The following is a 27572-nucleotide window of genomic DNA, read 5'->3' on the forward strand; positions in this document are numbered from 1 at the left end:
CACATAAATAAAGTTCCTCTTCTTCCCAAGTGGTGGCAGAATTGAGGATCTGGATATTTACCTGTTTCCTAAAGATAATATGCTTTTGTAGTATGCCACTGTGAAGATTCATGTTTATTGTATCTCATTGACTTCCAGAGCAAATCTGCTTAGTTTAAAGAGGAAATATTTTGAAGGGATAGATATTTTATATCACTGACAGCCCTGATATAAATATATCACTGACAGAACTGTGATCTGAGAGTCAAGCTGGGTCCATTGCTTCCTGCACATATTAATAATAAAGCAAACCAGATTAGATCCTCCCTTACACTTGTGCAACTTTGTTTCTTTCTGTTAGGTCCCCAGTGATACCTGTGGCAGGTTTCCACATGTATAACTCATTGGCACTTAGTAAGCCATTCTCTTTGCATATACATCTGCCAAGTTTTATATTAGAATTGGAAAGGGTACAGAGATCAACAAAAATGATTAAGGGAAATGGAACAGCTTCCATATGAGGGGAGATTAAAAAGACTGGGACTGTTCAGCTTGGAAAAGAGACTACTAAGAGTAGGAGATATGATAGAGGTCTATAAAAATCATGATTGGTGTGGAGAAAGTTAATAAGGAAGTGTTATTTACCCCTTCCCATAACACAAAATTCATGGGGTCACCCAATGAAATTAATAGGCAGCAGGTTTGAAACAAATGAAAGTAAATACTTCATACAACACACAGTCAACCTGTGGAACTCATTCCGAGGTGATATTGTGAAGGCCAAAACAATAACTGGGTTCAAAGATGAATTAGATAAGTTTCTGGAGGATAGGTCTATCAAGGGCTATGAGCTTAGATGGTCAGAGATGCAACCCCATGCTCTGGGTGTCCTAAGCATCTCTCTCCCAGAAGCTGGGAGTGGACAACGGGGGATGGATTACTTGATGTTTGACCTGTTCTGTTTATTTCCTCTGAAGCTTCTGGTACCAGCTCTCCCAGAAGCCAGGATATGGGGCTAAATGGACCATTGGTCCAACCCAGTATGGCCATTCTTATGTTCTTAAGAAAGATTAGCATCCGCCTTTCTTTCAGCTTGTCAGCGCTGACAAGAGTGAAAACTTACTGTTGTAACTGAAGTTGGTAGTTATGACTCTAATACACATTAGGTCTTGGGAACAGGTCTGTTGATTAAGAAAGCACCGTTTTTACACAGAGGATCCATGCTTTAAGATATAATTAAAAATCAATAAAATGCTGAGGACAGCAAAAGATTAAGCAACTTAGATTTATATGCAATTATGTTAAAGTTTTATTCCTCCCACACATTTCCATTTAGGAAGAATAGAATTGTAGTTAAAAAAGAAAAGAAAGGAAAAAGGCTGGCTGGTTGATCTAGTGTTCTCCAGATTGTAAAATTAAAACAGGATGGTCTTTAAATGTACAGGTAACTTTCAATTAAGTTATAGAATTTATGTTGCAAACGTTTGTTGCTGATTCTTTATTTCAATATTTATTTTTCTGTTGCCAGGATTTCTGATAATCAGACTTGCATTGACTCTCTTAACCCCTCGTATCTGGTATAAAATAGACCATCTCAGTGACTGTTCTGTCACTCCTTGTTTCCATGGATACTCTCTTTGAATGCAGTTATAATTAGCATGTTGCAGCCACAGTAGTTTGTCCTCTGAAAGAAAGAACAACATCCTAGGGAGGACACGCTAAACTGTCAGTGCCAGCACACTTAAACTTAAGTAATTTCTATGCACTATGAGGTCAAGCTAGTAAAAAGTGTTCTGGGGCTTAGGAATTTGGGTGAAATGTTAAACAAACCAGCTAGAGCCAGATGGACCAGCTACAGTTGTTGGCAATACTTGTAAATGTGATTTGGTGCCTTACAGAAGATAGGATCAATCTGAACCCCAAGTTCCCCTTGTCTGTCCCCTGGACTCTATGAATGGCAGTTCATGGGAATTATGTTCTGCTAGGGCTCCTGCAGTAGTGAAATAGTGATGAACAGTGCAAGACTACATTACAGTGTGGCTAGATCATTTAAACAATCTCAGCTATTAAAATACATTATTGTTGCATGACTGCTGAAAACTATCAAAGTTACAGAAAGTACAATTTGCCTTAATATTTTATTTATAGGCAATTTCTGGGTGCTCAGCACCTCTCAGAGGTAAAGTATTATCTCAATCTGTTAAATAGGGAAATTGAGGCATGAGGCAATTAAGTGACTTATCCAGTTCATGCAGGGACAGTGTGTGGCAGAGTAGGGAACAGATTCCAGATCTGTTGACTACTAGTCCTGTATCTTAACCATATGACAATCCTTCTGCACAGAAGGCCCAATACTGTAAGATTCTGAATGTTCTCGGGTCCCACTGGGATAAATGGTAGTGAGGGCCCTCAGAGGGCCAGTCCATAGCAGATCTGCTATAGCAGAGCAAAAGCTTTGGGAACCAGAAAAGGGCAAGCCTGAGTTTTACACTTCCTGAGTCATTTTCTTAAAGAGCAAATTCGATTTCTTCTAACACTAGGTATAATCAGAATTGGGTTTTTTTTCTACACAGATCAGACATTTCTTACATCTTTCCTTGAAATTATCCCTGTGTATACTGATGGCTACATGCGTACAAGTTCCTCTCTAAGAACTCCCACTCTTTATTATAAAGAACAGCTGACAGAATGTGGGAGTTCTTGAGACAGCTGAAGTTTGTCAGCTATCATCTTGGGCCAAATTCAGCTCCCATTAAGTCAGTGGCATGGCTGTCGTTTACTCCAGTGGGAACAGATCTGCGCCCATTTCTCATCTTTTAGAACTGAAGTAGAAATATATCCTTTACATTAAAGCCACCATCAGCTACAAAAGAAATGAGACCATTACTGCAGAATACATAGTATGCAAATATGTAAACAGCATTATCAAGAATAAAGCATATTAAACTAAAAAAAAGTGCTTATGACAATGGTCTGACTAACTTTTAAGGTCCAGATGCTCAGCCTATGTAAATCAGTGGAGCTCCATTGAATGAATGGATCTATGCTGACTTATACCAACTAGCTTCTCTATGGAGATTTAGGGCCAGATGCTTAAAGGCTGAATAGGCCTCAACTCTAGAGTGGTCATTGCAGATCATGTTGGGATCATATTGTTTGGACAGAGTGGGATAGCTTTCACTGCAGCTGCCTTTGTTGTCTCTCTTAAGTGGCTAACTAAAGGACTTCAGTCTCTAGGGCTTCCATAACCACTACATTTTTCTTTTTAAAGAAAGAAAAATAATTTAAAAATATTCAAGAGCATAGAATTATTTATTTTATATTCCCTCTCGCCGTTCTAATAGCAATAAAACTTCCTTAGTTTGCCAACCAGTCCTTAACGTACACTGACTCACCAGCTCTCTAAAATATCAAGGGCTTTCCTTGCTGTTTCCAAAGAATAATATTGTATTACATTATTAGAGTCATGAGGAACTGTAAAGATTCACTTTACTTAACATGTGCTGTAATTTCAAAAGGGCTTAGGTGTAAGTGATCTTTCAAAATATTGCAACACGAATGCGAAATAAAATAACTCACACAGGGGGAGATTTGAGTACACTGTTTCTAATAGTATACCAAGCTCGCTGGGACCTGAACTCACTGTGTGTGTTTTGAGCAATGAATCGCATAATGGGGCCTCCATCTTAGCTTGGGTCTCTAGATACTTCCATAATAACATGAAATGAAGCAAAAATAACTAAATGAGCCAGAAAGTTTGTCCAAAGAGGGCGGAATTGGTTGGAACATTCTCATTTAATTAAGTCCTTAGTTATAACTGCCAAACTGATTTTAGAGTATATTTTAAAATGTTGTATTGGGAGTTTGTTAATTAATGGCTTTTGCTGTGAGCACTCGACTGAACCAGTAAACAGATTGTATAATAAATATATATAATATAATATAACAATTGGTCTTAATGACATGGAGCAGCAATGAGCTAAGCTCTAATTCATACTACTGTATTTCTTCAGAAAAACTGAACAAGTCCTAGTTGATATTTCTGTAGAGATGACTATGTATAGTCTGTTTGAGTGAAATTACACAAACTTAATTAAACCAGTAGGCGTTTCATGAACAAATTAAACAAGTTTAGGGCCAAATTTTACTCTTAGATAAACAGGTTTAAATCTGTAGCAAGTCAATGGCATTCATGCATAACTATACTTAGAACAGAATCTAGTGTTAAAACTAGATATGGGCTTGAATCTAAACACCACCTCATTTTAGGGTTGCCAACCCTCCAGAATTGTCCTGGAGTCTCCAGGAATTAAAGTTTAATCTTTAATGAAAGATTATGTCATGTGATGAAATCTCCAGGAATACATCCAACCAAAATTGGCAACCTGACCTCAGCTTTTGATATGGATTTAAAATTCAGTGGCTTGAAGCCCACTGTTAGTCAAAACGTGATGAAGTGTGTATGAAGTGGGTCTTTGGCTGACTGGAAGAAAAGTGTTTGATCCTTTAAGGGCTCCATGGGCAACTGGTAGCACAGAGGGAGGAAAGAGAAAGTTTACCTGGACAGAGTTGGGTAGGAGAAAGAAGCCGTTGGACCAGATTTGAGGGGGGGGCACTCCCCTTTGAGCTGACTGGAAGGGGAATGGTATTTGTACCCTGTGCAGTCTCAGAGAAACCTCTTTCAGCTGGACCAGGTTGGCAGCACCCACCCTGCCACCCATGAAGTCTTAAAAAGGACTGGGTTCCTTCATGATCCACTATGGGCATCACGCTAGTCTCTTGTCCTTCCTTCGGGCCTGGGAAGGAATTCTGCCGTCACTGACAGAGTGAGTTTGGGACCCGGTGGCATGGGGCTGGGTTTTTAGGTTATAATGTTGCAATTTAGTACATAAAGTTCGTGGTGGATGTCTAGTGCAGGCACTCGGTATGGAAGGGCTACCATCACCGGATATAATGGATTGGAAAGTATATAAAGGAAAAGCATTCCCAAAGGGAGCTGAGGAAGGGGATTCAGGGCTCCTACATCTGGCTCCATTTCTGCTCTGCTGTCCTCAGAACACCATCCCATGGTTGAGGAAGAAGAAGTCTTCCTAGCGGCACCATCCACATAGCCATGCATTCACCTTCAGGATATGTTTGTATTACTTGAAGAAATTTTATTTCATTTTCCTCGTCTCCCATAGTATAGAATCATAGGCCTCTTCACAAGGTCATTTCATCCCTCCCTTCCTCCCTCCGCCTGACAAGGCAGGATTACTCCCAACAGAACATTTTTCTAGTGCATTGTCCCTTTCTAGTTTCATATCCCAGATGCTTCTAATTATTGTTTTAAGTTTAACAATTAAACTGAGTTTCAAAAATGAAAGTATAATGTCAGAAGATAATGTACTCTGCACAAGGCATAAGTATTAAGAGTAGGGACCAATCTATGAAAATATTTTCAAAATATTTGAGGACCATATTTTAATCTATTTTTCAAATTAGGGAAAATGAGTTTTGCAGTAAGGCGACAAGCAAATTCAAGATTTAATGATTTCGTTCACTTGTTAGATCCATTTGTTTGCTCTAAAAGTGCTAGGGTTGCCAGGTGTCCGGCTTTTGACCAAAATTCCTGGTTGAAAAGGGACCCTGGTGGCTCCGGTCTGCACTGCTGACTGGGCTGTTAAAAGTCTGTTCAGTGGTGCAGCAGGGTTCTATGCGGCTCCCGGAAGCAGCGGCATCTCCCTCCTCTGGCTCCTATGCATAGGGGTGGCCAGGGGGCTCCGCATGCTGCCCCCGCTCAAGCTCTGGCTCTGCAGCTCTCATTGGTCAGTAACCGTGGCCAGTGGGAGCTGTGGGGGTGGTGCCTGCAGATGAGGCAGTGCGCAGAGCCACCTGACCATGCCTCCATGTAGGAACCAGAGGGAGATGTGCCGCTGCTTCCGGGAGCTGCCTGAGGTAAGCGCATTCCGGAGCCTGCATCCCTAATCCTCTCCCACCTGCCGAACCCCTCGGTCCCAGCCCAGAGCCACCTCCTACACCCCAAACACCTCATCCCCAGCCTTACCCCAGAGCCCGCACCCCCAGCCCAGAGTCCCCCTGCACTCTGAACTCCTAAGCCCGGCCCGGAGTCCCCTCCTGCATCCCAAATCCTTCATCACTGGACCCACCCCAGAATCCACACATCCAGCCCAGAGCCTGTAACCCCTCCCACACCCCAACCCCCTGCCTCAGCCCAGAACCGGCACCCCCAGCTGGAGTCCTTACTCCCATCCCACACCCCAACCCCCTCCCCCAGCCTGGTGAAAATGAGCAAGTGAGTGAGTGTGGGGCGAGCGAGTGACAGAAGGAGGGGGGATGGAGTGAGCAGGGGCAGAGCCTCAGAGAAGGGGCAGGGCAGGGGCGAGGCTTTGGTGGAGGGGTGGGGCAAGGGTTTTCAGTTATATATGTAAGTAGAAAGTTGGCAACCCTAAAATATGCCTTTTTAGGAAGTTGTTTAATTTCAGATTATTATACCTCTCTAATCTCTCCTTTTCATTGACAGAGTAGTTTTAAAAATACACAACCATATTAATTTAAAATTCTTAGTTTTGGTAGTATGCTTAAGGCAGTAATGACTCTTACAACACTTTGCCTATCACTGGTTTGTTGGGGCATGGTTCATTTTTCACTGCTCTGGAAGAAAGTGTAATAACAAAACTGAATGAGCGACATCCTATTCCTGTTGAAATCAGTGGTAAAACTCTCATTGTAGGTTATGTTGGGCTCCCACTAAAGAAATTTTTTACAGCCATATAGAACTTTATTTAGGACTTTTCCATTTAACAATGTATAATTTTCTTTTTTTAAAAAAGCCCTGTCCATTGTGTTACTACTTTACTATATGGCAGGATGTTGCTTCATTTAATGCTTTGCTATTAGCCTTGTTAAAATATTTTTTACACCTGTCATATCCAGCCTGAAGGGAATGTCATATTTAATAATCTATAGTTCCTGCTCCCTTGTCCTCATAGACTACTGTGACGGAAGCCATTAAAGTTCATACTCCTGATTAAGTTGATATGAATGGTTTGTACATTTATTACAGATGGGATCAGTTGTAACAATCATTGCTCTTAATTAATGTTTTAACTTTTTAAACTGTGATTTTTGCATTTTGAGGAGTAAAATCTACAGATGTAAAGAACAGTTGTGGTGGTGTGGTGCGTGCTCATACTGTTGAAATAATAGACCTTCCACAAATCCCACTTCTGAGGCAGTTTACTCTGGTGTGATAAAATTAAACCAGTTAGTATCACAGCTAATATATCTCAAAGTTTTGTCTTAAGCATATGAGACAATACTAGAATCCTGCTTGCGTATCTCTGGAATTGGATTGGTCTGCAGTGTTTGCATCCTTAATAGACTTGCTAGAACAGTTTGTGAGTCAGCAAAATCAATGCTCTAGGCTTGGTAGAGAGACAAGATGGGTGAGGTAATGTCTTTTTATTGGACCAACTTCTGCTGATGAGAGAGACCTGCTTTCAGGCTGCACAGAGCTTTTCTTCAGGTCTGGAACATGTACTAAAAGTGTCTAGGCTCGGTAGTCAGCTATACTATGGCAGCTAGCTGGTATTGAGGGACTGAATTCCCATGGAAGATGATGTATTGATTTTCATGGGCTTAGTTTCAGTACTGTTTTTAAAAGCTACTTTTTATAAGGCTTTGATTCCAAATATTCCTCTCCGGTTATAAGAACTTTTGATATACCTTCTGTAAAGCAGTACTGTTACTGTAAACTTCACATTATCTTGAATGTGCTGAAAAATGCTTATGAGTGATTTCCACACAGAATAAAAAAACACCAAATTGAATACAAAATAGTAATTCAATCAAGTGGTATTCTAAAGCTGAAAAGTACAGTTTGAATGGTTTATGAATAGCACCACAACAGACATTAAATTACAGCCCATATAACCAGGAGGACTATGAATACTAGATACATAACACACTTTTATTACCAGTTACCTATAAGGCTGAGCAAAATGAAAATCCATCATGCAGGAGCGTGTTATGCTATACAAAGCACACGGATCTCTTAGAGAGGAGAAGGCAAAAACGCCGCATTTATTGAGAATACAGCAGTTAGCATATGCTTCACACACACACACACACACACACACACACACACACACACACACACACACACACACACACACACACACACACACACACACACACACACACCCTGCCAGTTGATGTTTATAGTTACCAGTCCAGAGTCTGGATCAATCTAGTGGCCAGCCAGATTCGTCGCAGAGGGGAGCCAGGCTCTGTCACTCACGATCCGATGCTCCTGGAGTGTGGCAAGACAAACCCAAACCCCATGGCAAAGCACCCTGTACTTGTAGTCTATTTTTCTCTGAAGTCTATGGATTTTGCGGTGTCTGTCTCTGTTATCTTCTGATGTAAATGTTCCAATACACCTCCGAGAGGGACATCCTGTCCTGGTTTTGATTCAGTTAATTTGTTTTGTCTTTAGGGGTGCCAGCCTTACCTCAGGGTTGTCAATCTGCCCTTCCTTCATTATGGATGTGCATTGATGGTGTCCTTATTCTCTTCACTCCTTCTTCCTTGACCATCTGGCTATAACAATGGCTTTCACACCTTATTTTTTCCTGATGCATACATTCCTCATTCACACAGTCTTTTACAGTTAATGGTATACAGCAATTTTTATGTTGAGCAAGAAAAGGCATTGTAGATTAAGCCTTCCTAAATCTTATAATCAGAACAATTTACATTGGAGGCCCAGGCCTTCAACGTTCCTCTAATCTCCTTAACATAAACACAATACAAGATTCTGTCTCTTACTTTCTAAAACTTAAAACCAAGAAATGTATATTTACCTAGAGTGCCTAATGCATATAGGAAACCATAGTAGACATTATAATTTATCCTAAAACAAAAGGGTGACCATAATCAGTCATAAGGATTGTTCTGGTCTGTCATTCCTTTCTGCTATTCAGAAAGGGTGGCTGACAGGATAAAATCAAATCATACATTAATTCTCATAGAACAATTATAAAATTCTTCTCTTGCAAGCAGGCCTCCAGCACATATTGCACAGCAGGATTATAATATATATGTGGAGGAGAAGAGTTTGAAATTCAAAATGGAGGCAGATTTGAGGGCATATGATTTGGGAAAATAAGGAGGATTACAGGACATATGATACAGGAGGAAAGGGATTACAGTGCATGTGATGTTGGAAGACACAGATTACTGGAACATAAATTGTAAATCCTCACACATTTTATTTATATTTTCATCAGAGAAACTCCCTGGAGATCTGCTTTTTAACAAGGGAACGCTATCTTAACAGAACAGTCATTTGAGCAGAGTTAGAAAGGAAGCGTGTAGTCTGTAGCTAAGGTACAGATGATGGAAATGTTATCATGCAATAACACATGGACACATGTCACCCTGGGGTGTTAATATCTCATATTCCAGTGTAACAGCCAAGAAAATCCTGCTTGTTAATTGCAGTTGTAAAAAATATATATACAGAAACCAATTATGTTTGTAAAATAGGATGGCTGTAAAATTGTTAGCTAATAGTGGTTTTTTTTAAAGATTTGAATAGATTACTGAACGCTTTGCAATACTTAATGTCTGTCCAGAATGAGTTTTTGCTTTTCCTCTCCTTTTTAAAGAAAGTGGAATGATCAGAAAAGAAAGTGGAATGATCAGAAAGGAAAGCCTAGCATACACAGGCAATGTGGAAGCTTCCCCTCACCACATTGCCAACCCAAACTGGCAAAGCCCTTTGCTGTCTCAGCCCAGAGGCTTTTCAGAGCTGAGACTGCATTGTGATGATTTAGTAATGAAGACAAATTTTCACTTGAGGCTACCAAACTTTATTTTAATGTGCAACCTTCTCAAGATCCCAAGAGGTCAGGCTGAGGTAGTGAGCTACTGATCTCTCATTTACTTAAGTACTTATTTGGTGCCCAATCTTGCAGCTGTTACTGATCTGAGTAGCCCCGCTCTGACCTCAATAAAACCAGTCTGAGTCTGAGTTGCATGATCAGTCACTTAGGGTCCAATCTTGCGAGGTGCTGAGTGTCTCCTGAAAAGTGCTAAGGATGCAGGCACACAGGATTGGGTCCTTTATTAGCAGTAACTTCAATTAAAGCTAAAATATCATTTAGTTTATATCCCCTAGGGCATCCTATATCTTACTCTTACAAATGCCAATCCTTCCATGCATAACTTTAAGTTACTCAGGTGCTTAAGTGCTTTGCTACATTTGTTTGGGGCTATAGGCAGATTCGGTCTCCCAGTTCACCTCGGTGTGACATTGGATAGGTCATAATGTACCGCAACCACTTGAGGAAGACGTCAGCCAAATTCAGCACTCGGAACAACCTGCTCAGAAAATTGGCTGGCAGGCTGAACCTGGGGTGTGAGCGCCTGGGCACTTAGAACATCAGCCTTTGCTCTCTGCTATTCAACAGCAGAATACTGCGCTCCTGTCTGGTGTCAGTCGTCCCACATGAGGCTGGTTGATGTAGAGCTCAACAAAGTGACGTGTATTGTTACTAGGACTTTGCATGCAACTCCATTGCTACCATGGCTGCCAATACTTAGTAATGTAGTACCTTGCCATATTCGCCATTAGAAGGCCTCTGTCATGCTGCTGTCCAAGATCCATGAGAACAGCAGCCAGGCTTTGTGCCACCTACCAGCTCACCTGTCTTCTAGATGCCCTTTATGGTCATCTGCTTGGTACAACTAGTGGTTGGTAATGACAGTTGTTACTCACTTGCTCGTCACTGACCCAGCCATCTGTCCCCCAGGTTTTGATCTGCCAAGGCATCTCTGAATTGGTTTCAAATAGGACAGGGCAACTGTGTGGCCAATCTGTATACATGATGTTTTCAAATGTCCCGTGATGCAGCTGTGGTCAACTTCAGACTGTCGCATATCCTTGACGAGTGTCCACTGGCTTATTTCGATGTAGGGCTACCAGCTCTCCATCTGGCTGATAATGATGCCATCAAATGCCTGGGAATATTGCATATGCTCTGAGAGAGATTCCTCCCCCTGATCTTGCAAACAAAGATGGAAATTACTTGGGTGCTGGCATAACCCACTGTAATTACAGTTTTTCTTTGGGATATTTATCATATGCGACTAAAGAAGTTCTGTTTCTTAAAAATACCTTCGAAGGCAGGGCATTTCCAATGGAAAATATATGGTTGCAGATTCAGCAGACAGTTATAAGAGCCCATTTTGCTGTGTTTATTTCTGCTACTGATTTCTAGAAAATTCTCTTGCTAGTTTCAGTACTTTGGCACTGACTAGCAGCACTTCTCAGGTTTAAACCTGGTCAACTGTTGAGAGAGAGAGGAACTCAAGTTATACTTTTATCCTACCTGCCCATGAGATTCTGTTTTTTTTTTTTAACTATGCACTAACATGAGCTTGGCCCATATCTCCATGTTCATGCTGCATACATGTGTATAATCTGCCAATTTAAAGGGAGAAGTTGGAGGTTAAAGTAGAACTTGATCTTTAGGTATCTCAAGCAAATATTAAGACTTTTAAGATAATAAAGTAGTCCTAGTAGTTCCAGCCAGCAGTCTCTTTTTTTTTGTTTTGTTTCAATCTTATCTTTTTGTAGCTCATTTAAAATATCTTTTAATTGTTGCATAAAAGAATAACTATTCTTAAAATCTCCTTCCCCACTCTAGATTTAACCTGTTGGTCTGTTCTCTGGAGGTTTCTTCCACTGCAAGTCTTGTCTTTGAGAAGTGTATCTTTACTCAGGCCACATCTCAAGCTGCTAACATTAATTCGAGTTTTGCCATTAGATTTCAGTGAGAGCGGGATTGGACTTTTCATGTCATTTGTGTACAAAGTTTGGAGAAGCTGTCAGAAGTGGTTATGGCAACTCGGAGAAAGACTTTCTTTGTGCCTAGATAATAGCAGTCATGAGCCTGAACCAGAACCTGAGATCTGACAAATTCCCACATTTTGGGTCTCTCAAACATCTGAATTAGGATCCCAGTTTTGCATTTTCATCCATTTCTGATCTGACTGTGTGTCCGATATCACTCCCACTAAAGTCAAAGCAGAAATCCCACAAAGGGAACAGAACTGGGCTGGATTTGTAGGCAGCTCTCTTGAACAGGATTTCTTTAGCTTTCCATTCGTTCCATAGTGTAGAAACAGCCAACATGGGCGGGTGTGTGTGAGTGTAATTTTCTCTTTACCAATTCCATGCAACTTTGGGCTGGACCACGTACAGTTTTGTTTTTTTTTAAAGTGTTCTTACTATATCAGTTTAGAATCCCATAAACTTTTGAGAATAAACTATACTGATATAAGCACCTTTAAACTGCAACAATACTAGGGCAGTGTATTGCTTTAAATCTCAGTTTTTAAACTATATAACAGTACAAAAACTGTGTTCAGACAAGCCCTATGTTGCACTAAGCAGACACTAATGTAATCTGCAAAGTGTTTTGCTTCCAAGAACACCTGAATATTATAAAATAGATGTAGTGTATCTACTTTGATGTCAAAAAGAAGATAGATCATCACCCAGCAATGAATGCTTAAATAAGTAACACAGCATCTGCTGTTAGAAGAGCAGCTGACTTTGTGTAAGATTATAGCTCACACAGTGAACTTGGTATGAGGTAATGTGGATCCTTCTGTGTGAGGTATGTGTGCACTGTATGCATTGAAAGGGCCCTATTAGTATTGAGTGCACCATTCATGAGCTTTTAAAGACTTTATGTATAATGACATTATTTCCTAAACGTCATGATATTGGTAATTTGGTAGTTGTTTCTGTTATAAAATGCTAAAATGTTCCTGTTCGGAAAGAAAACTTAAGCGATGTTGGAGTATTTATCTTTTAATATTCATATGCCACAGTCACTGAGCCTGGCTGAAAGTTGAATGGCTAACTACGCCATACAACTTTGTCTGAAACATCAGTTATACTCTCGGGGGCTGCCTAGCCAGAGAATGGCAATTTTCACAAGCCATGTCTCATTTCTAAAAACACACAGTTCTGTTTAAATTCAGGCTTCTGGTTCTGGGTGAATTTTTATAACAGGGAAAAGAAAAAGTAGATTGAAACTGTTTTTTGTTAGTGTTTAGTGAATGGAAAACCTTAGAATAAAGGGTCAGTTCTGAGCGTTACTCTAAAGGTTTTATTTGATCAAGCAGATGTTTAATTCAAATCAGCCTGTGTTATCATTTTGTGAATATATTCACTGTTAGCCACATAGAGCTGCTATTAGTATAAGACTGCACAGAACATCCTACAATAAACAGCAATAGTTTCAGAGATGAAGGCAAAATAATTGTAGAGTGTGTTCTAACATGGCTGCCTATTAAAATATTAGAACAAATTAACATAATGTTACAAGCCCCACTTGTAACTACATGCCTAGCAGTTCAAGCACAACCATTCAGAGCTGGTGCACTGTTCATTGTAAGAAACAATGTGCTGCACATGGACTATTCAGAAATGCTAGTGCTCATATTCATGCAGTTTGTATGTGTTATAGAGACATTAATTTTAATACAGTTGCCCTCATTTTTAAGAACATCTGTTAAAAGAACAATAGACTTAAGAGTTCACACATCTCCAGGGAGCCATTATCTGCCTGTATGGTGGTAATTCTGTTTTTAAAGAACTCCACCTGCTTATAAAAATATCTTGAAATGGTAATTATCTAATAGTAGGTCATTTCCCCCCCTTTTTTTTTTACCCTTTAAGATTGGTCCTTCGTTTTCTGAGCCTGATTTTGAAAATTGTGCACAGCTGTGGATAAAAGTACATGTGCAATTGCATTCCTAATTTGCATGTACAATCACTGAGAGTGCACAAGCAGATTTATTTACATATGCAAATAGTCAGTACTATTGTAACAAATATTGTAACAAATAATAGTAACCAGAGACAAAACTTGGCATACAGTTGTGCACATGTGAGTGCATATGAAATCGCATTTGCAAATTCAAAAAATCAGGTTCCCTAAGAAAAGTACAGGGATGATAAAGCATTTTAGATCGTCTGGGAAATCCTTCAGGCCATCAGCAAGACTTGTGCAATGTGAAAGCTGTCCAGACTGTTATGATGAATTTACTAGACACAGATCTGCATGCAAGATGTAGTGGTATTTCGTAACTATCCAGGCAAAGCAACAGTTCAAATGATTGTGTAGTGCAGGGGTAGGCAACCTATGGCATGTGTGCCAAAGGCAGCACATGAGCTGATTTTCAGTGGCACTCACATTGCCTGGATTCTGGCCACTGGTCTGGGGGGCTCTGCATTTTAATTTAATTTTAAATGAAGTTTCTTGAACATTTTAAAAATCTTATTTACTTTACGTGCAACAATAGTTTAGTTATATATTATAGACTTATAGAAAGAGACCTTCTAAAAACGTTAAAATGTATTACTGGCACACAAAACCTTAAATTAGAGTGAATAAACGAAAACTCAGCACACCGCTTCTGAAAGGTTGCGACCCCTGGTGTAGCGTGTTAGAACATAAGAATGGCCATACTGGGTCAGACCAAAGGTCCATCCAGCCCAGTATCCTGTCTGCTGACAGTGGCCAATGCCAGTTCCCAGAAGGAGTGAACCTAACAGGTAATGCCATCCATCTCCACCCTCTTACAATCAGAGGCTAGGGACCCCATTCCTTACCCATCCTGGCTAATAGCCATTAATGGATTTATCTAGTGCTCTTTTAAATTCTGTCATAGTCCCAGCCTTCACAACCTCCTCAGGCAAGGAGTTCCACAGGTTGACTGTGTGCTATGTGAAGAACTTCCTTTTATTTGTTTTAAACCTGCTGCCCATTACTTTCATTTGATGCCCCCTAGTTCTTATATTATGGGAATAAATAAATAACTTTTTCTTATTCACTTTCTCCACACCTCTCATGATTTTATATACCACTATCATATCCCTCCTTAGTCTCCTCTTTTCCAAGCTGAAAAGTCCTAGCCTCTTTAATCTCTCCTCATATGGGACCCATTCTAAACCCCTAATCATTTTGGTTGCCCTTCTCTGAATCTTTTTCTAATAGTTTCTAGTATTCTTATAAGAAGATATAATTGTACTAACTTTAATTTAAATAAACTTGAGTTTTTATTTTGTAGTTCTATGGGAAGGATTAATTAGTCATTCTCTGTGTAATTGTTTTGCACTGCTTTTAGTCATGCTTGTGCCATAGGTTTAAGTAAGGGCAAAATTTGGCTTGTTCTATTTCTTCTCAACAAGTTTCCTTTTGAGAAGATTTCTACCCAGAAAGGCAAAATCTCTGAAGAAAAGAAAAGGAAGATGCAGAGGAATGCCAGCTAGCAATACACATATGTGCTAATGCTGTGCAAGAGAATGATAGCAAGAACTGGCTGTTCATATCATGTAATGCGAAGAACGGAGTCTGAAATGTAGAGAGATTAAGATGTACAGATAAGAAGAATAAGTTGGTTGGTTTGAAACTTTTGGTTTTTGAGATTTCATTCTCAAACCAAGTATCAGAGGGGTAGCCATGTTAGTCTGGATCTGTAAAAGCAGCAAAGAATCCTGTTAGTCTATAAGGTGCCACAGGATTCTTTGCTGCATTCTCAAACCAGTCACTGCGTTAAAAATGATTGGGGAAAAAATGGGTAAAAGCATGTAGTCACTTTCATGTTTTCACTCCTATGAAGAGGGACATCAGTGCTCAACTCGCACTCCCCATCAGTACCCGGCCTGAGCTGGGAAAGCTTATGATCCAACCAGTGGTCCAAATTCGGTAATGAATCTGGTCATATGCCGCCTGAGGCACGTTGTGCATACGCTAAGACGAAGACTCCTATGAACTGGAAATGTAATCATTGTGGAAAATTAAACATTATCGGCATGTATTATGGAGTAATAGGATACAAATGATGATTATAACCATTCTGCATCAGACATTCATGCACCATTTATCTTTTATGATGTCTAAAGTCTAATTTTCACAAAGAATCCCTACTGCTACAGCTCAGTGAGTAGGACCGAGGACAGGCAATATCAGGCATTCTTAGTCTAACTCACTTATCTTTAGAATAGCTGGACCAGGCATAGATCAGATGTCAAGATTTTAGGGTTTCATTCCCAGTTCTGCTAGCTACTTACTGTCTGATGCTGGGCAAGTGAGTGAGGGCCAGATATTCAAAATTGTGCATTCACATTTGTGCACCAGGCTTGTACATGTAATTACTGAGATGCACTTGTGAATCAGGTAACTGTGCATTCAAATAGTTATGGTTGTGGCTGGCCATTTGCTGGAACAATTTTTCATTATACATGTGCAAACACAGTAATGACATATACATTTTTGCACATTTAGTTGTGAAAATCTGGCACTGATGATACTCACATTCAGTATTCAATAGCATAAAATAACCAGGAAGAAATTACAGCACAGTAAGATATTGATCTGCATCTGTCAGCCATTACAACACAACCAGGGCTGGAAACTCAGATGAGGGGGAAAGGCAACAGCAGTCCCCCACCATTCCTTAAAATTAGCCAAAGAAAAGAACCTTGACCCAGAAGGCTTCCCTGTTTTCTGATCCTGAGCTCCTTCCCAGTTTACTAGCAACTGTGTTCTAAATCGTATTCCAAAATCGTATTCCAGTTCACGGGTCAGCACAGTCTCTCTTTCTGGAAGAGAAAGCACCTAAAACCTATACAAAGTGTGTATCAAAAACTGACATCCCTGTCCTGCTGGATTAACACTTAAATACAGTGTAACAAGGAGGAGATGTAAAGCAAGAAAACTTGTCTTGTAAAGCAAGAAAACACCACATATGATCGGTCTCCCACACAATTGCATATAACCAAGGCTCACACCTTTTGTAGAGTGGCAAAATCTAGAGAGACCTAATCCCGTTGCCCTCACTTTGGCTAAACTCCTGTTGATGTCTTTCATGTTCTACTGATGATCAATTAAATTTTTACTTCCATGAGTATTGTCCAAGGAAAGATGGTAAGAAGGGATCCAAAAAGAGAGCATTGGAACACGTGGAGATAATCTGGGCACTCTTTCCACCTCTGCAGAGGAACATATGGTTGCATGCATTTTGGCTTATGTCAAATGCCTAATGCAGACTGGTGCAGGTTCATTAGCAGTATACTGGTAGCCATGCACTGCTCTGGAAATAGCTTGAATTGCTCCATGCTATAAATGAAGAATGGGAGCCTCTCCTGGGGCTTAGAGTAATTTATATCCCAGATCCTTTTTTCAGAGGGAGAGATGAGGCATTTCAAGATAACAAGGTTGTCAGGCACCCACTGATTTTTTGGGGGACTTCTTTTGCTTGCTGTTACAATAATTTTTTAAACAAAATTCCAGCTTTCATGGATCCACAAGGCCTTTTACCTTTACACAGTCTCTGGCGGTATACCCATGTAGTGCTAGACCCGCCACTTTGTGCAAGGAAGAGTCTTGCAGCTCCGCTACTCCCAGGAGGACCTGCAACTCCATTCTTATCCTCCAAAATTCAGTTTCCATGGAGGGAACCCCATCCCTGTAAAGGTATCCCTTCTCCCACAGGAATCTTTCCTGCAGACCTTTGTATGAGGTTTATACTGCCAGAGCTAGCTATCATTCTTAGCTTCTCTGAGGATGACTCACTCTGATATTCTGTTTGAAATTACTGCTGGGGCAGGGAGAGTAACCCGTCCATCCTCACTGGCTGGAATTTGAGTCACAGCACTTCTAAGATGTGCCTCGGTTTCCCTAATTCTGGGTGGAGTCTCAGTCCCAGCTCTGTCCAGCTCTGCCCCAGGGAGTGCGTTCTCCCAAGCCAAAAGCAGCAGCTTTCTAGCCCCATGAATGCTGGTCTGTGACCCTAGGTAAGGATGAGGTGATGTTCTCTGGCTCCTAGTAAGAATCAAGATGCTTCGGTCTCTGCCAGGCTAGTCAGCCAAATCATTTCCCATCAGCACCTCCATAGGTAACTGGTCAAGCACCCCAACCTCTTTGTGCCCCTTCTTGGTACCCCATTTCAAGTATATCTTTGGGACAGGCTGTCATAAACAGATAGTTAAGAGTTAATGTCTCTTTTACCTGTAAAGGGTTACAAGCAGTGAAGCTGGACCACCTGACCAGAGGACCAATCAGAAGACAAGATACTTTCAAATCTCGGTGGAGGGAAGTCTTTGTTTTGTGTTGTTTGTTTGTCTGTTGTTCTCTCTGGGTTCTGAGAGTAACCAGATGTACCTACAGGCTCTCTAATTTTCTATTCAAATAGTAAGTACCAGCAGAAGGCGGTTTAGTCTTTTTGATTGTTTTCTTTATTTGCAAATGTGTATTTTGCTGGAAGGATTTTAAGTTGTATTTGTGCTGAGGGGAAGGCTTCTCTCTAGTGTCTATAAGCTAAAAGACCCTGCAACATTTACCATCTAAATTACAGAGACAACTTTTACTTTTTTCTTTCTTTTATTAAAAGCTTTTTCTTTTTTATGACCTGATTGATTTTTTCCCCTTGTTGAGGCTCAAGGGAACTGAGTCTGTACTCACCAGGGAATTGGTGGGACACAGGGAGAGAGAAGGGAGTGGGGAAGGTGGAATCCCTCTGTTTTAGATTCACGAAGCTTGAATCTGTATTGCCTCTTGGGGAGGGGGAAAGAGGAGGGTGCAAGGTGCACTCCTCTCTGTTTTTAGATTCAAGGAATTTGAATCACAGTGATCTTCCAGGGTAACCCAGGGAGGGAAAACTTGGGAGCTGCAACGGTGGGGGAAAGGGTTTTCTTTCCTTGTGTAAGATCCAGGGGGTCTGGGTCTTGGGGTCCTCTGAGAAGGTTTTGGGGGGCCCAGAGTGTACCAGGCACTGCAAGTCCTGGTTGGTGGCAGCGCTACAAGATCTAAGCTGGTAATTAAGCTTAGGGGGATTCATGCTGGTACCCCATCTTTTGGACGCTAAGGTTCAGAGTGGGGATTTATACCATGACACAGGCACCTTAACTGGGGATCCACACACCCCCTCAGGGTTAGATACTCATTGGGTACAAACTTACTGGGGTCAGCTATGTCAGGGAGAACCAGAGTTACCTCAGCACTCATGTCCCGCAAGTCCTGGACCTTTATCCATTCATCTCTATGCCCTGACACCCCTAAGCCTCCTGCCCACACCAACTACTTGACCTGAGGAAACCCTGTGAATTTGGTACACCAGAGCCCAAGGGTTAAACTCAGCAGTCTGAACATTGTATCTCCTAGAGGAGCTAGTGGGGAGGCCTTCTCCCTCTGGATCCTCCATTATACTGTTAGTACCAAAGACTTGAGGAGCTGACATTCCCTCCAGTTGTTTTTTCACTAGGTTAACTCTTTCAGGCCATGGCCAGACCCTGGAAACTGAGCCTCAGGCACTCTACCCACTTATGACCAGGCCTATTACAGACATAATGTCTTGAGTCCTTGGGATCTCTCATTGGTGGTTTGCTTGAGTTGGCCAATACGTCCATTTTGGGTTTACCCAAATCCCATTTCTGAGAAACCCCTTTATGGGACCTCAACTTGGGCCAGTCCCATTTTGGGCTAAGTCTACAATCCATAAATTCACCTGCCAGTCGGGCTACACAATGCAACCCTTGGGTTCTGGAGCTTTAGCCATGTTTTAAGGTTATGGGGGCACACCTCCAAAGTTGTTCAAACCCCACCAATCAGACAAGCATCCAGGATAGTAACTCCTATACCTTTTCCCCATTTGCAGAGGTGCTCCCGCATCTGAGTTGCAACCTCCATATATGTCACCCCCATATTCTTTTGCATGCCCCAAAACCGTCTTCTGTAAGCCTCAGGCATCAGTTCAAATTTAAGCAATAAGGCTTTTTCAAAAAGCTCACTCCCGGATTCAGTTCCATCCATTTGATTATACACACCTCTATACTTTGGGCCTCAGAAAGGGAGTGAGACCTTGGAACTTATCCACAGGGAGAAGCTGATTTAAATTGCAAGCTTTCTGAAAGGCAGTGGGGTAGACATCAATACCCCCCTTTAAACTGGGGCAATAATTTAGCAGCTGTGTTTCCTGTGATCTTTTCATCCCATGGTTTCTCCCAGCTTACCATTGGTATGTGATCTCTTGCTCCTCAGGTTCTCAGTTTCCAAATTGCTTTCACTGCTGTTTCTCATGTTTGGCTTACTTGGTTTTGTCTTTTCCTGATCAGTCAGCTTCTGACATTCTAGTTCCTGTTCCTCTTTTTTCGAGCTGCAATTTTTGCCACTCTAGCTGTTAGGTTGGGGAACTTGGTCTTGAGGGACACCCTGCGATTGTTTCAGCTGCTGCAGATACTGTGATTGCCCTGATTTGACTCTGTTTTTATCTGTCTTTATCCCCCCAGCCCAACCCTCTGGGTACCTTGTCGGGGTCTGGACTTTAATTCTTTGCCTGGTCGTCCTCATGTAGGTCAAACAGTTCTGCTTTGGTTCACTTTTACAGTTTAACTCTCCCTTTGCACAGCTCCGTTGTCTGCCTCTTAAGGAGTTGATTATATGTCATTTTCCTTATCTGTCTTTTCCTTCTGTCTACTCAGAACATAAACCACTTTCTCTGTACAGTAGGTTTTGACTAAGCTTGTTTTTACTGTTGCAGTCGCTTTTTGCAAAATACTATAATTGCAGACAGCGTCCCACTGCTACCACCAGCTGCCATTGATCCTCTGGGTGTGCTAGGCCTCTGACCTTTACACAGCCTCTCTAGGAGGATACTTCTAGACTTGACCCTAGAGCTCCACTTTTGCAAGGAAGACCCTGCAGCTCCACTACTTCAAGACTGAGTCTTTGGATTCAGCACCTCTGTTTCTCACTGTGGTTCCTCCAGCAGTTCCAAATGAGTCAGACTGTCAGAGACTTACCTATTCAGTGACACAGGACCCAGGGCAGCCTTTTCAAAAGAAGACAGCTTTTATTAGCCAACTGGAATACAGTATTTTAAGGCCCTTAGGTTAGATTTGAAAAGCAAGGTTTACATGCATGTCCATGCTCGCAACATTACCTGCGTCTCTGACTCATAGATGTCCAGGATTCCATCTCTATCTGCCCTCTTGGCCGACACACCAGAGACTTTCAAAACTAAAAGCGTAAGCTGCTAACGCTCTGTAGCTCCTATTCTCTGTGTATTGGCACAGAGCGGGACTTGCAACTCTCAGTCACCAGAGTGTTACATAAGCATGGAGTATTATTTCATTTTCTTGTCCACCTTCTGTTGGAGAACCCTACTCGTTTACTAAGTTACTGACAATTTTAGGGCCTGGGGAATGTTAACCTAGCATGCTTGCAGCTGTAAATGCTGCCCCCAGCCCTTCCATGCAGCTGTGTCTCCTGTCTGGGGTCTATACAGCCCCACCATGGGGCGGTGGGGGTGGTACAGCTGTGCTGGAGGAGCTGCTGGTGTGGGGCACTGGCTCCTGGGAGCAGCGGCCTCATGTTCTGCTCCTTTCGCCGCTGCGGTTCCTGGAAGAGTCCTGCAGTTCAGCGGATGCTGATTTCTATCTGCGGATATCCACACTAGCAGGTATAAATTTGTATCCACACAGGGCTCTACAATTCGTTCTCGAAAATGTGTCTTTCTGTTACGGCATATCAGCAGTAAATGTCTTAATGGTATGGCGTACCTGACCATACTGGCTTACTTTCACCACTGCTGTTGAAGTCAATGTTAGAACTCCAATTAATAATAAAATTTCTTCTTCGAGTGATTGCTCACATCCATTCCAGTTAGGTGTGCGCGCCGTGCGTGCACGTTCGTCGGAAACTTTTTACCCTAGCAACTCCAGTGGGCCGGCAGGTCGCCCCCTGGAGTGGCGCCGCCGTGGCGCCCAATATATATCCCTGCCGGCCCACCCGCTCCTCAGTTCCTTCTTACCGCCGTGTCGGTCGTTGGAACTGTGGAGCGCGGCATAGCTGTCCTCCACGTCCCTAGCTCTCCTTGTTCTCTATCGTTTATCTCTAGCACTATTGTAGTTGTTAATTAGATTGTTAAGTGTAGATAGTAGTAGTTAAGTTAAGTAGTTTGTAAATAGTTCTTCGCCGGGGGCTTAGCCCTTCCCGGCACCCGGCACCAGGCTCATGCCTGGTTCGCCGGGCTTCAAGCAGTGTGCGGCCTGCAAGAAGCCCATGCCCACCAGCGATCCCCACGACGCGTGCCTGAAGTGCCTGGGGGAATCGCACAGATCCGACAAGTGCCGCATCTGCAAGGCTTTTAAGCCAAGGACTAAGAAGGAGAGGGATCAAAGGCTCCGGACTCTCCTTATGGAGGCGGCACTTGACCCGGCGGCTTCGCAGGCCGTGATCTCGGCGCCGGCACCGGATCGCACCGGCACCGAGAAGACTCCCCGGTACCGACCTTCTCCGGCACCGGGGACAGAGCCTAGGCCGTCGAAGTCTATTACTCCGGCCAGGCAGACCCGACTGGAGCGCCCGGCCTCAACATCGGCCGCGGCGCCACCGGCACCGTCGACTCCGGGCCCGGCGGGTCCGTCGAGTCCGGTGCCGCCAAGCTCCCCCATGACATCTGGGGTTGAGATAGTGGTGCCATCCACACCAGAGACCTTCGCCTCGGCACGGGACCTCATAGCCATGACTGAGCCCACTCAGCGGCCACCCCCGGTACCTCCGGTGCGGGTCGTGTCCAGAGGCAAACCTATGATGTCGGCACCGTCTCGGGACTCACGTTCTCGATCCAGGTCCCGACGTCACGGTCGCTCCAGATCCCGCCACCGCTCGCAGTCCCGGCACCGCTCCCCTCAGCGGTACCGGTCGCACTCGCGGCACCGGTCGACATCACGACGATCGCGGTCGGACTCCAGCCGCCGATACCGGCACCGCGATTCCAGGAGCCGATCCAGACTTTATTCGCCGCACCGGTCGACCTCCCGGCGCCGAGCTGGTGGCAGGTCCCGGTCCCGGTCGACCTCCCGGCACCGAGCTGGTGGCAGGTCCCGATCCCGGCACCGGAGCGGCGCCCGGTACCGGTCCAGATCCCGGCACCGTGACAGAACCCGGTCCCGGTCCCGGCACCGATATGACTCCCGGCACCGGTCCCCGGCACCGAGACGATCGTCCGTGCCGGCCCGCGTGGACCCTTACCATCCAGGGTCCGCCCCGCCATGGCCCTCCAGACAGCCGTCCGTATCTTCGCTGACGGACAGTGGGTACGCGCTGGGCACCGACCGGCAGGCGGCGCTGTTCAGCGATCCGCCACAGCAGGACCAAGGCCCGCAGCAATGGGGATTCTGGACACCCTGGGCATATCATCAGGCCCAGGGCCCCCAACAGCTCCCTGCTAGGCCGGCGACTGCGGAGCACAGGGCACCTGAAGCCTCGTTGTCTCGCCCCCCTCCCTCCCCGGATGGGGAGGAAGGGTCCAAGCATCAAGACTCCGCTTTGGCTCCTGAGGCAGAGGCGAGGGCCGAAGGAGACCCGCCGTTAGACACTCTTTTGCCGGGGGTCTCCTCATCCTCCTCCCCGGATGAAGCGGTGGCTGGGACCTCCTCCAACAGCCCCCCCCCGCTGGACCTCAGGGCGCACCAGGACCTCCTCAGGCGAGTAGCTCAAAATCTGAGTCTGCAAGCCGAGGAGGTCTCGGAGATAGAGGATCCAATTGTGACCATCCTCTCGGCAGACGCTCCCACCAGAATCGCCCTGCCGTTCGTACGAACCATCCAGGCCAACGCCAACACCATCTGGCAGTCTCCGGCCTCCATTCCTCCCACTGCGAAGGGCATAGAGAGGAAGTACATGGCTCCTTCTAAGGGCTACGAGTACCTCCACGTGCACCCGACTCCGTGTTCCCTGGTGGTCCAATCAGTCAACGATAAAGAGCGTCACGGCCAGGAGGCTCCAGCCCCCAAATCCAGGGAGGCCAGGCGGATGGATCTCCTCGGCCGTAAAGTGTACTCGGCTGGGGCGCTGCAGCTCAGGGTTTCCAACCAGCAGGCCCTGCTGAGCAGATACGCCTTCAACTCCTGGGTGGCAGCAGATAAATTCAAGGAGCTGCTGCCACAAGATGCTCGTCAGGAGTTTACGGCCATTTTGGAGGAAGGCAAGAAGGTCGCACGCACGTCCTTGCAAGCCTCTTTGGACGCTGCGGACTCGGCTGCCCGTACCCTCGCGTCGGGTGTAACAATGCGTCGCCTCTCCTGGCTGCAGGTTTCTGGCCTTCCGCCGGAGCTCCAGCACACTATACAGGACCTTCCTTTCGAAGGCCAAGGCTTATTCTCTGACAAGACAGACCCCAGACTCAAGAGTCTGAAAGACAACCGAGTCATCATGCGGTCACTTGGGATGCACACACCAGTGACGCAACGCAGACCCTTCCGGCCGCAGCAACAACAACAACAGCGCAGGCCGTATTCCCAGTTCCGCCAGCGGCAGGACCTTAACAGGCGCCGCGGCAGGAACGGAAGGCGCAGGCACTCGGGGAACCAAGGGGGGCAGAACCAAGGCTCCTCTAAGCCCCCGCCTGGACCTAAGCCTTCATTTTGAAGGTGCGCCCGAGGGCGCAGTAACAGTTTCCCCAATGGATCCTTCCCCCCCGTTTTCCAACCGCCTTTCGTTTTTCCTCCCGGCGTGGTCCCTAATAACATCAGACCGCTGGGTCTTACGCACGGTGCAGTCGGGATACCGCCTGCAGTTTGTTTCATTTCCTCCTCCCCGCCCCCCTTCCTCGTCCCTCTTCAGGGACCCCTCTCACGAGCAATTCCTTCGGCAGGAGGTGCAGACGCTCCTCGGCAAAGGAGCTATAGAGGCGGTGCCGGAGAACGAGAAAGGCAAGGGGTTTTATTCCCGCTACTTCCTGATCCCCAAGGCCAAGGGGGGCCTCAGGCCTATCCTCGACCTGCGAGAGCTCAACAAGTACCTGGTGAAGTTGAAGTTCCGCCCTCTCTGTTCCCAATCCTGGAAACAAAAAGTACTTTCCTATTCCCCCAGAGGGAATGCAAAAATCAGGCTAGCAATCCAACACACAGATTTCCCCGATTCCTTCCTCCCACCAATTCCCTGGTGAGTACAGACTCAATTTCCCTGAAGTAAAGAAAAACTCCCACAGGTCTTAAAAGAAAGCTTTATATAAAAAGGAAGAAAAATAAGTACAAATGTTCTCTCTGTATTAAGATGATACAACACAGGGTCAATTGCTTAAAAGAATATTGAATAAACAGCCTTATTCCAAAAGAATACAAATCAAAGCACTCCAGCACTTATATTCATGCAAATACCAACGAAAAGAAACCATATAACTTACTATCTGATCTCTTTGTCCTTACACTTGGAAACAGAAGACTAGAAAAAAGAAACTACTTCTCCAAAGCTCAGAGAAAGCAGGCAGCCAGAAAACAAAGACTTAGACACTCAAATCCCTCCACCCAAAGTTGAAAAAATCCGGTTTCCTGATTGGTCCTCTGGTCAGGTGCTTCAGGTGAAAGAGACATTAACCCTTAGCTATCTGTTTATGACACGCCCCCCAAATTGCAGACAGTGGGGAAGCTCACTGGCGGCGATTTCCTTCTAGAACTTGAAAATAAACAGATTAATACAACACATACACCTTTACATATACTCCTAAGTATATAACTAACAGACTTCTACATTTTAAGAACACTTTTTAACTACTGAATTCTGGGAAACTCTCACGGGAGAGTGCATCAGCAACTTTATTAGAAGCTCCTGTGATGTGTTGAATTTCAAAATCAAAATCTTGGAGAGCTAAACTCCAACGAAGAAGTTTCTTGTTGTTCCCCTTGGCAGTATGAAGCCACTTTAGTGCAGCATGGTCAGTTTGTAGTTGGAACCGCCGTCCCCAAACATATGGGCGTAGCTTTTCCAGGGCGTACACAATGGCATAGCATTCCTTTTCACTGACTGACCAGTGACTTTCCCTCTCAGACAGTTTCTTGCTGAGAAACACGACAGGATGGAAGTTGTGATCTGTTGCTTCCTGCATGAGCACTGCTGCTATACCACGCTCAGATGCATCTGTGGTTACTAGTAATGGCTTGTTAAAATCCGGGGCCCTGAGCACAGGGTCAGACATGAGCGTTGCCTTAAGTTGGGTAAAGGCCTTTTGACACTCATCAGTCCACTTAACTGCATTTGGCTGGGTCTTTTTGGTCAGGTCGGTCAGTGGGGCAGCGATTTGGCTGTAGTGTGGTACAAATCGCCTGTAGTATCCGGCCAAGCCTAAGAAGGATTGGACCTGTTTCTTTGACCTTGGGACAGGCCACTTTTGGATAGCATCCACCTTGGCCTGTAGGGGGTTTATGGTTCCTCGACCCACCTGGTGCCCCAGGTAAGTCACTCTGTTTTGGCCTATTTGACACTTTTTGGCCTTAACAGTTAGTTCTGCCTGCCTGATGCGCTCAAAGACCTTTTCCAGGTGTAGTAGGTGTTCGGGCCAGGAGTCTGAAAAAATGGCCACATTATCGAGGTAGGCAACTGCAAATTCTTCCATTCCAGCTAGTAGACCATCTACCAGCCTCTGGAAGGTGGCGGGTGCATTTCGAAGGCCGAAAGGAAGGACATTGAATTTATACACCCCCGCATGGGTGACGAATGCTGACCTCTCCTTGGCAGGTTCATCAAGCGGTACTTGCCAGTACCCCTTGGTTAAGTCTATTGTAGAGATGAACTGGGCACGTCCCAACTTTTCCAATAGCTCATCGGTACGTGGCATTGGATAGTTGTCCGGACGAGTTACAGCATTTAGCTTACGGTAGTCCACGCAAAAGCGTATTTCCCCATCTGGTTTGGGTACCAGAACCACTGGAGATGCCCATGCACTGGTAGATGGGCGGATTATACCCATCTGTAGCATGTTCTGGATCTCCCGTTCTATAGCAGCTTGGGCATGAGGAGACACTTGGTAAGGTGGGGTTCTGATTGGGTGAGCATTACCTGTATCAATGGAGTGGTATGCCCGTTCAGTCCGTCCTGGGGTGGCTGAGAACAATGGGGCGAAGCTAGTGCACAGCTCCTTGATTTGTTGCCGCTGCAGACGTTCCAGGGTGGTTGAGAGGTTCACCTCTTCCACGCCACCGTCTTTTTTCCCGTCGTAGTAGACACCGTCAGGCCACTCAGCGTCCTCTCCCTGGACTGTAAACTGACAAACCTGTAAGTCTCTGGAATAGAAAGGCTTGAGAGAATTAACATGGTACACTTTAGGCTTTAGTGAGGAATTGGGAAATGCTATGAGGTAGTTTACAGCTCCCAGGCGCTCTTGGACCGTGAATGGCCCTTCCCATGATGCTTCCATCTTATGGGCCTGTTGCACCTTCAAGACCATAACCTGGTCTCCTACCTTGAAGGACCGATCTCTGGCATGTCTGTCATACCAGGCCTTTTGCTCTTCTTGAGCATCCTTTCGGTTCTCTTTAGCAAGGGCTAAAGAGTGTTGGAGGGTGCTTTGTAGGTTGCTTACAAAGTCCAGAATGTTAGTTCCTGGAGAAGGCGTAAACCCCTCCCATTGCTGCTTCACCAACTGTAATGGCCCCTTAACCTCGTGACCATACACAAGTTCAAATGGTGAAAACCCTAAACTGGGATGTGGTACAGCCCTGTAGGCAA

At 44.4% G+C, this 27572-nt stretch overlaps 1 protein-coding gene across 10 annotated transcripts in view; it reads left to right on the forward strand.

Annotated features, from left to right (window-relative positions):
* The window catches only part of SLC44A5 (solute carrier family 44 member 5), a 208277-nt gene that overhangs the window by 52342 nt on the left and 128363 nt on the right, over positions 1–27572 (forward strand). The window contains exon 1 of one of the 10 annotated variants that reach the window (XM_050961015.1): positions 20647–21525. The exons of 7 other annotated variants lie outside the window; for them this stretch is intronic. In XM_050961015.1, the coding sequence (XP_050816972.1) occupies positions 21282–21525 (244 nt within the window). In that variant the 5' untranslated portion in view covers positions 20647–21281. Of the gene's footprint in view, positions 1–20646; positions 21526–27572 lie in introns of those variants that run through there. 2 more of the 10 variants (XM_050961012.1, XM_050961014.1) reach the window with 2 other exon arrangements.

This window comes from Gopherus flavomarginatus, chromosome 7, assembly GCF_025201925.1.
Source record: "Gopherus flavomarginatus isolate rGopFla2 chromosome 7, rGopFla2.mat.asm, whole genome shotgun sequence".
Classification (NCBI taxonomy): Eukaryota; Metazoa; Chordata; order Testudines; family Testudinidae; genus Gopherus; species Gopherus flavomarginatus.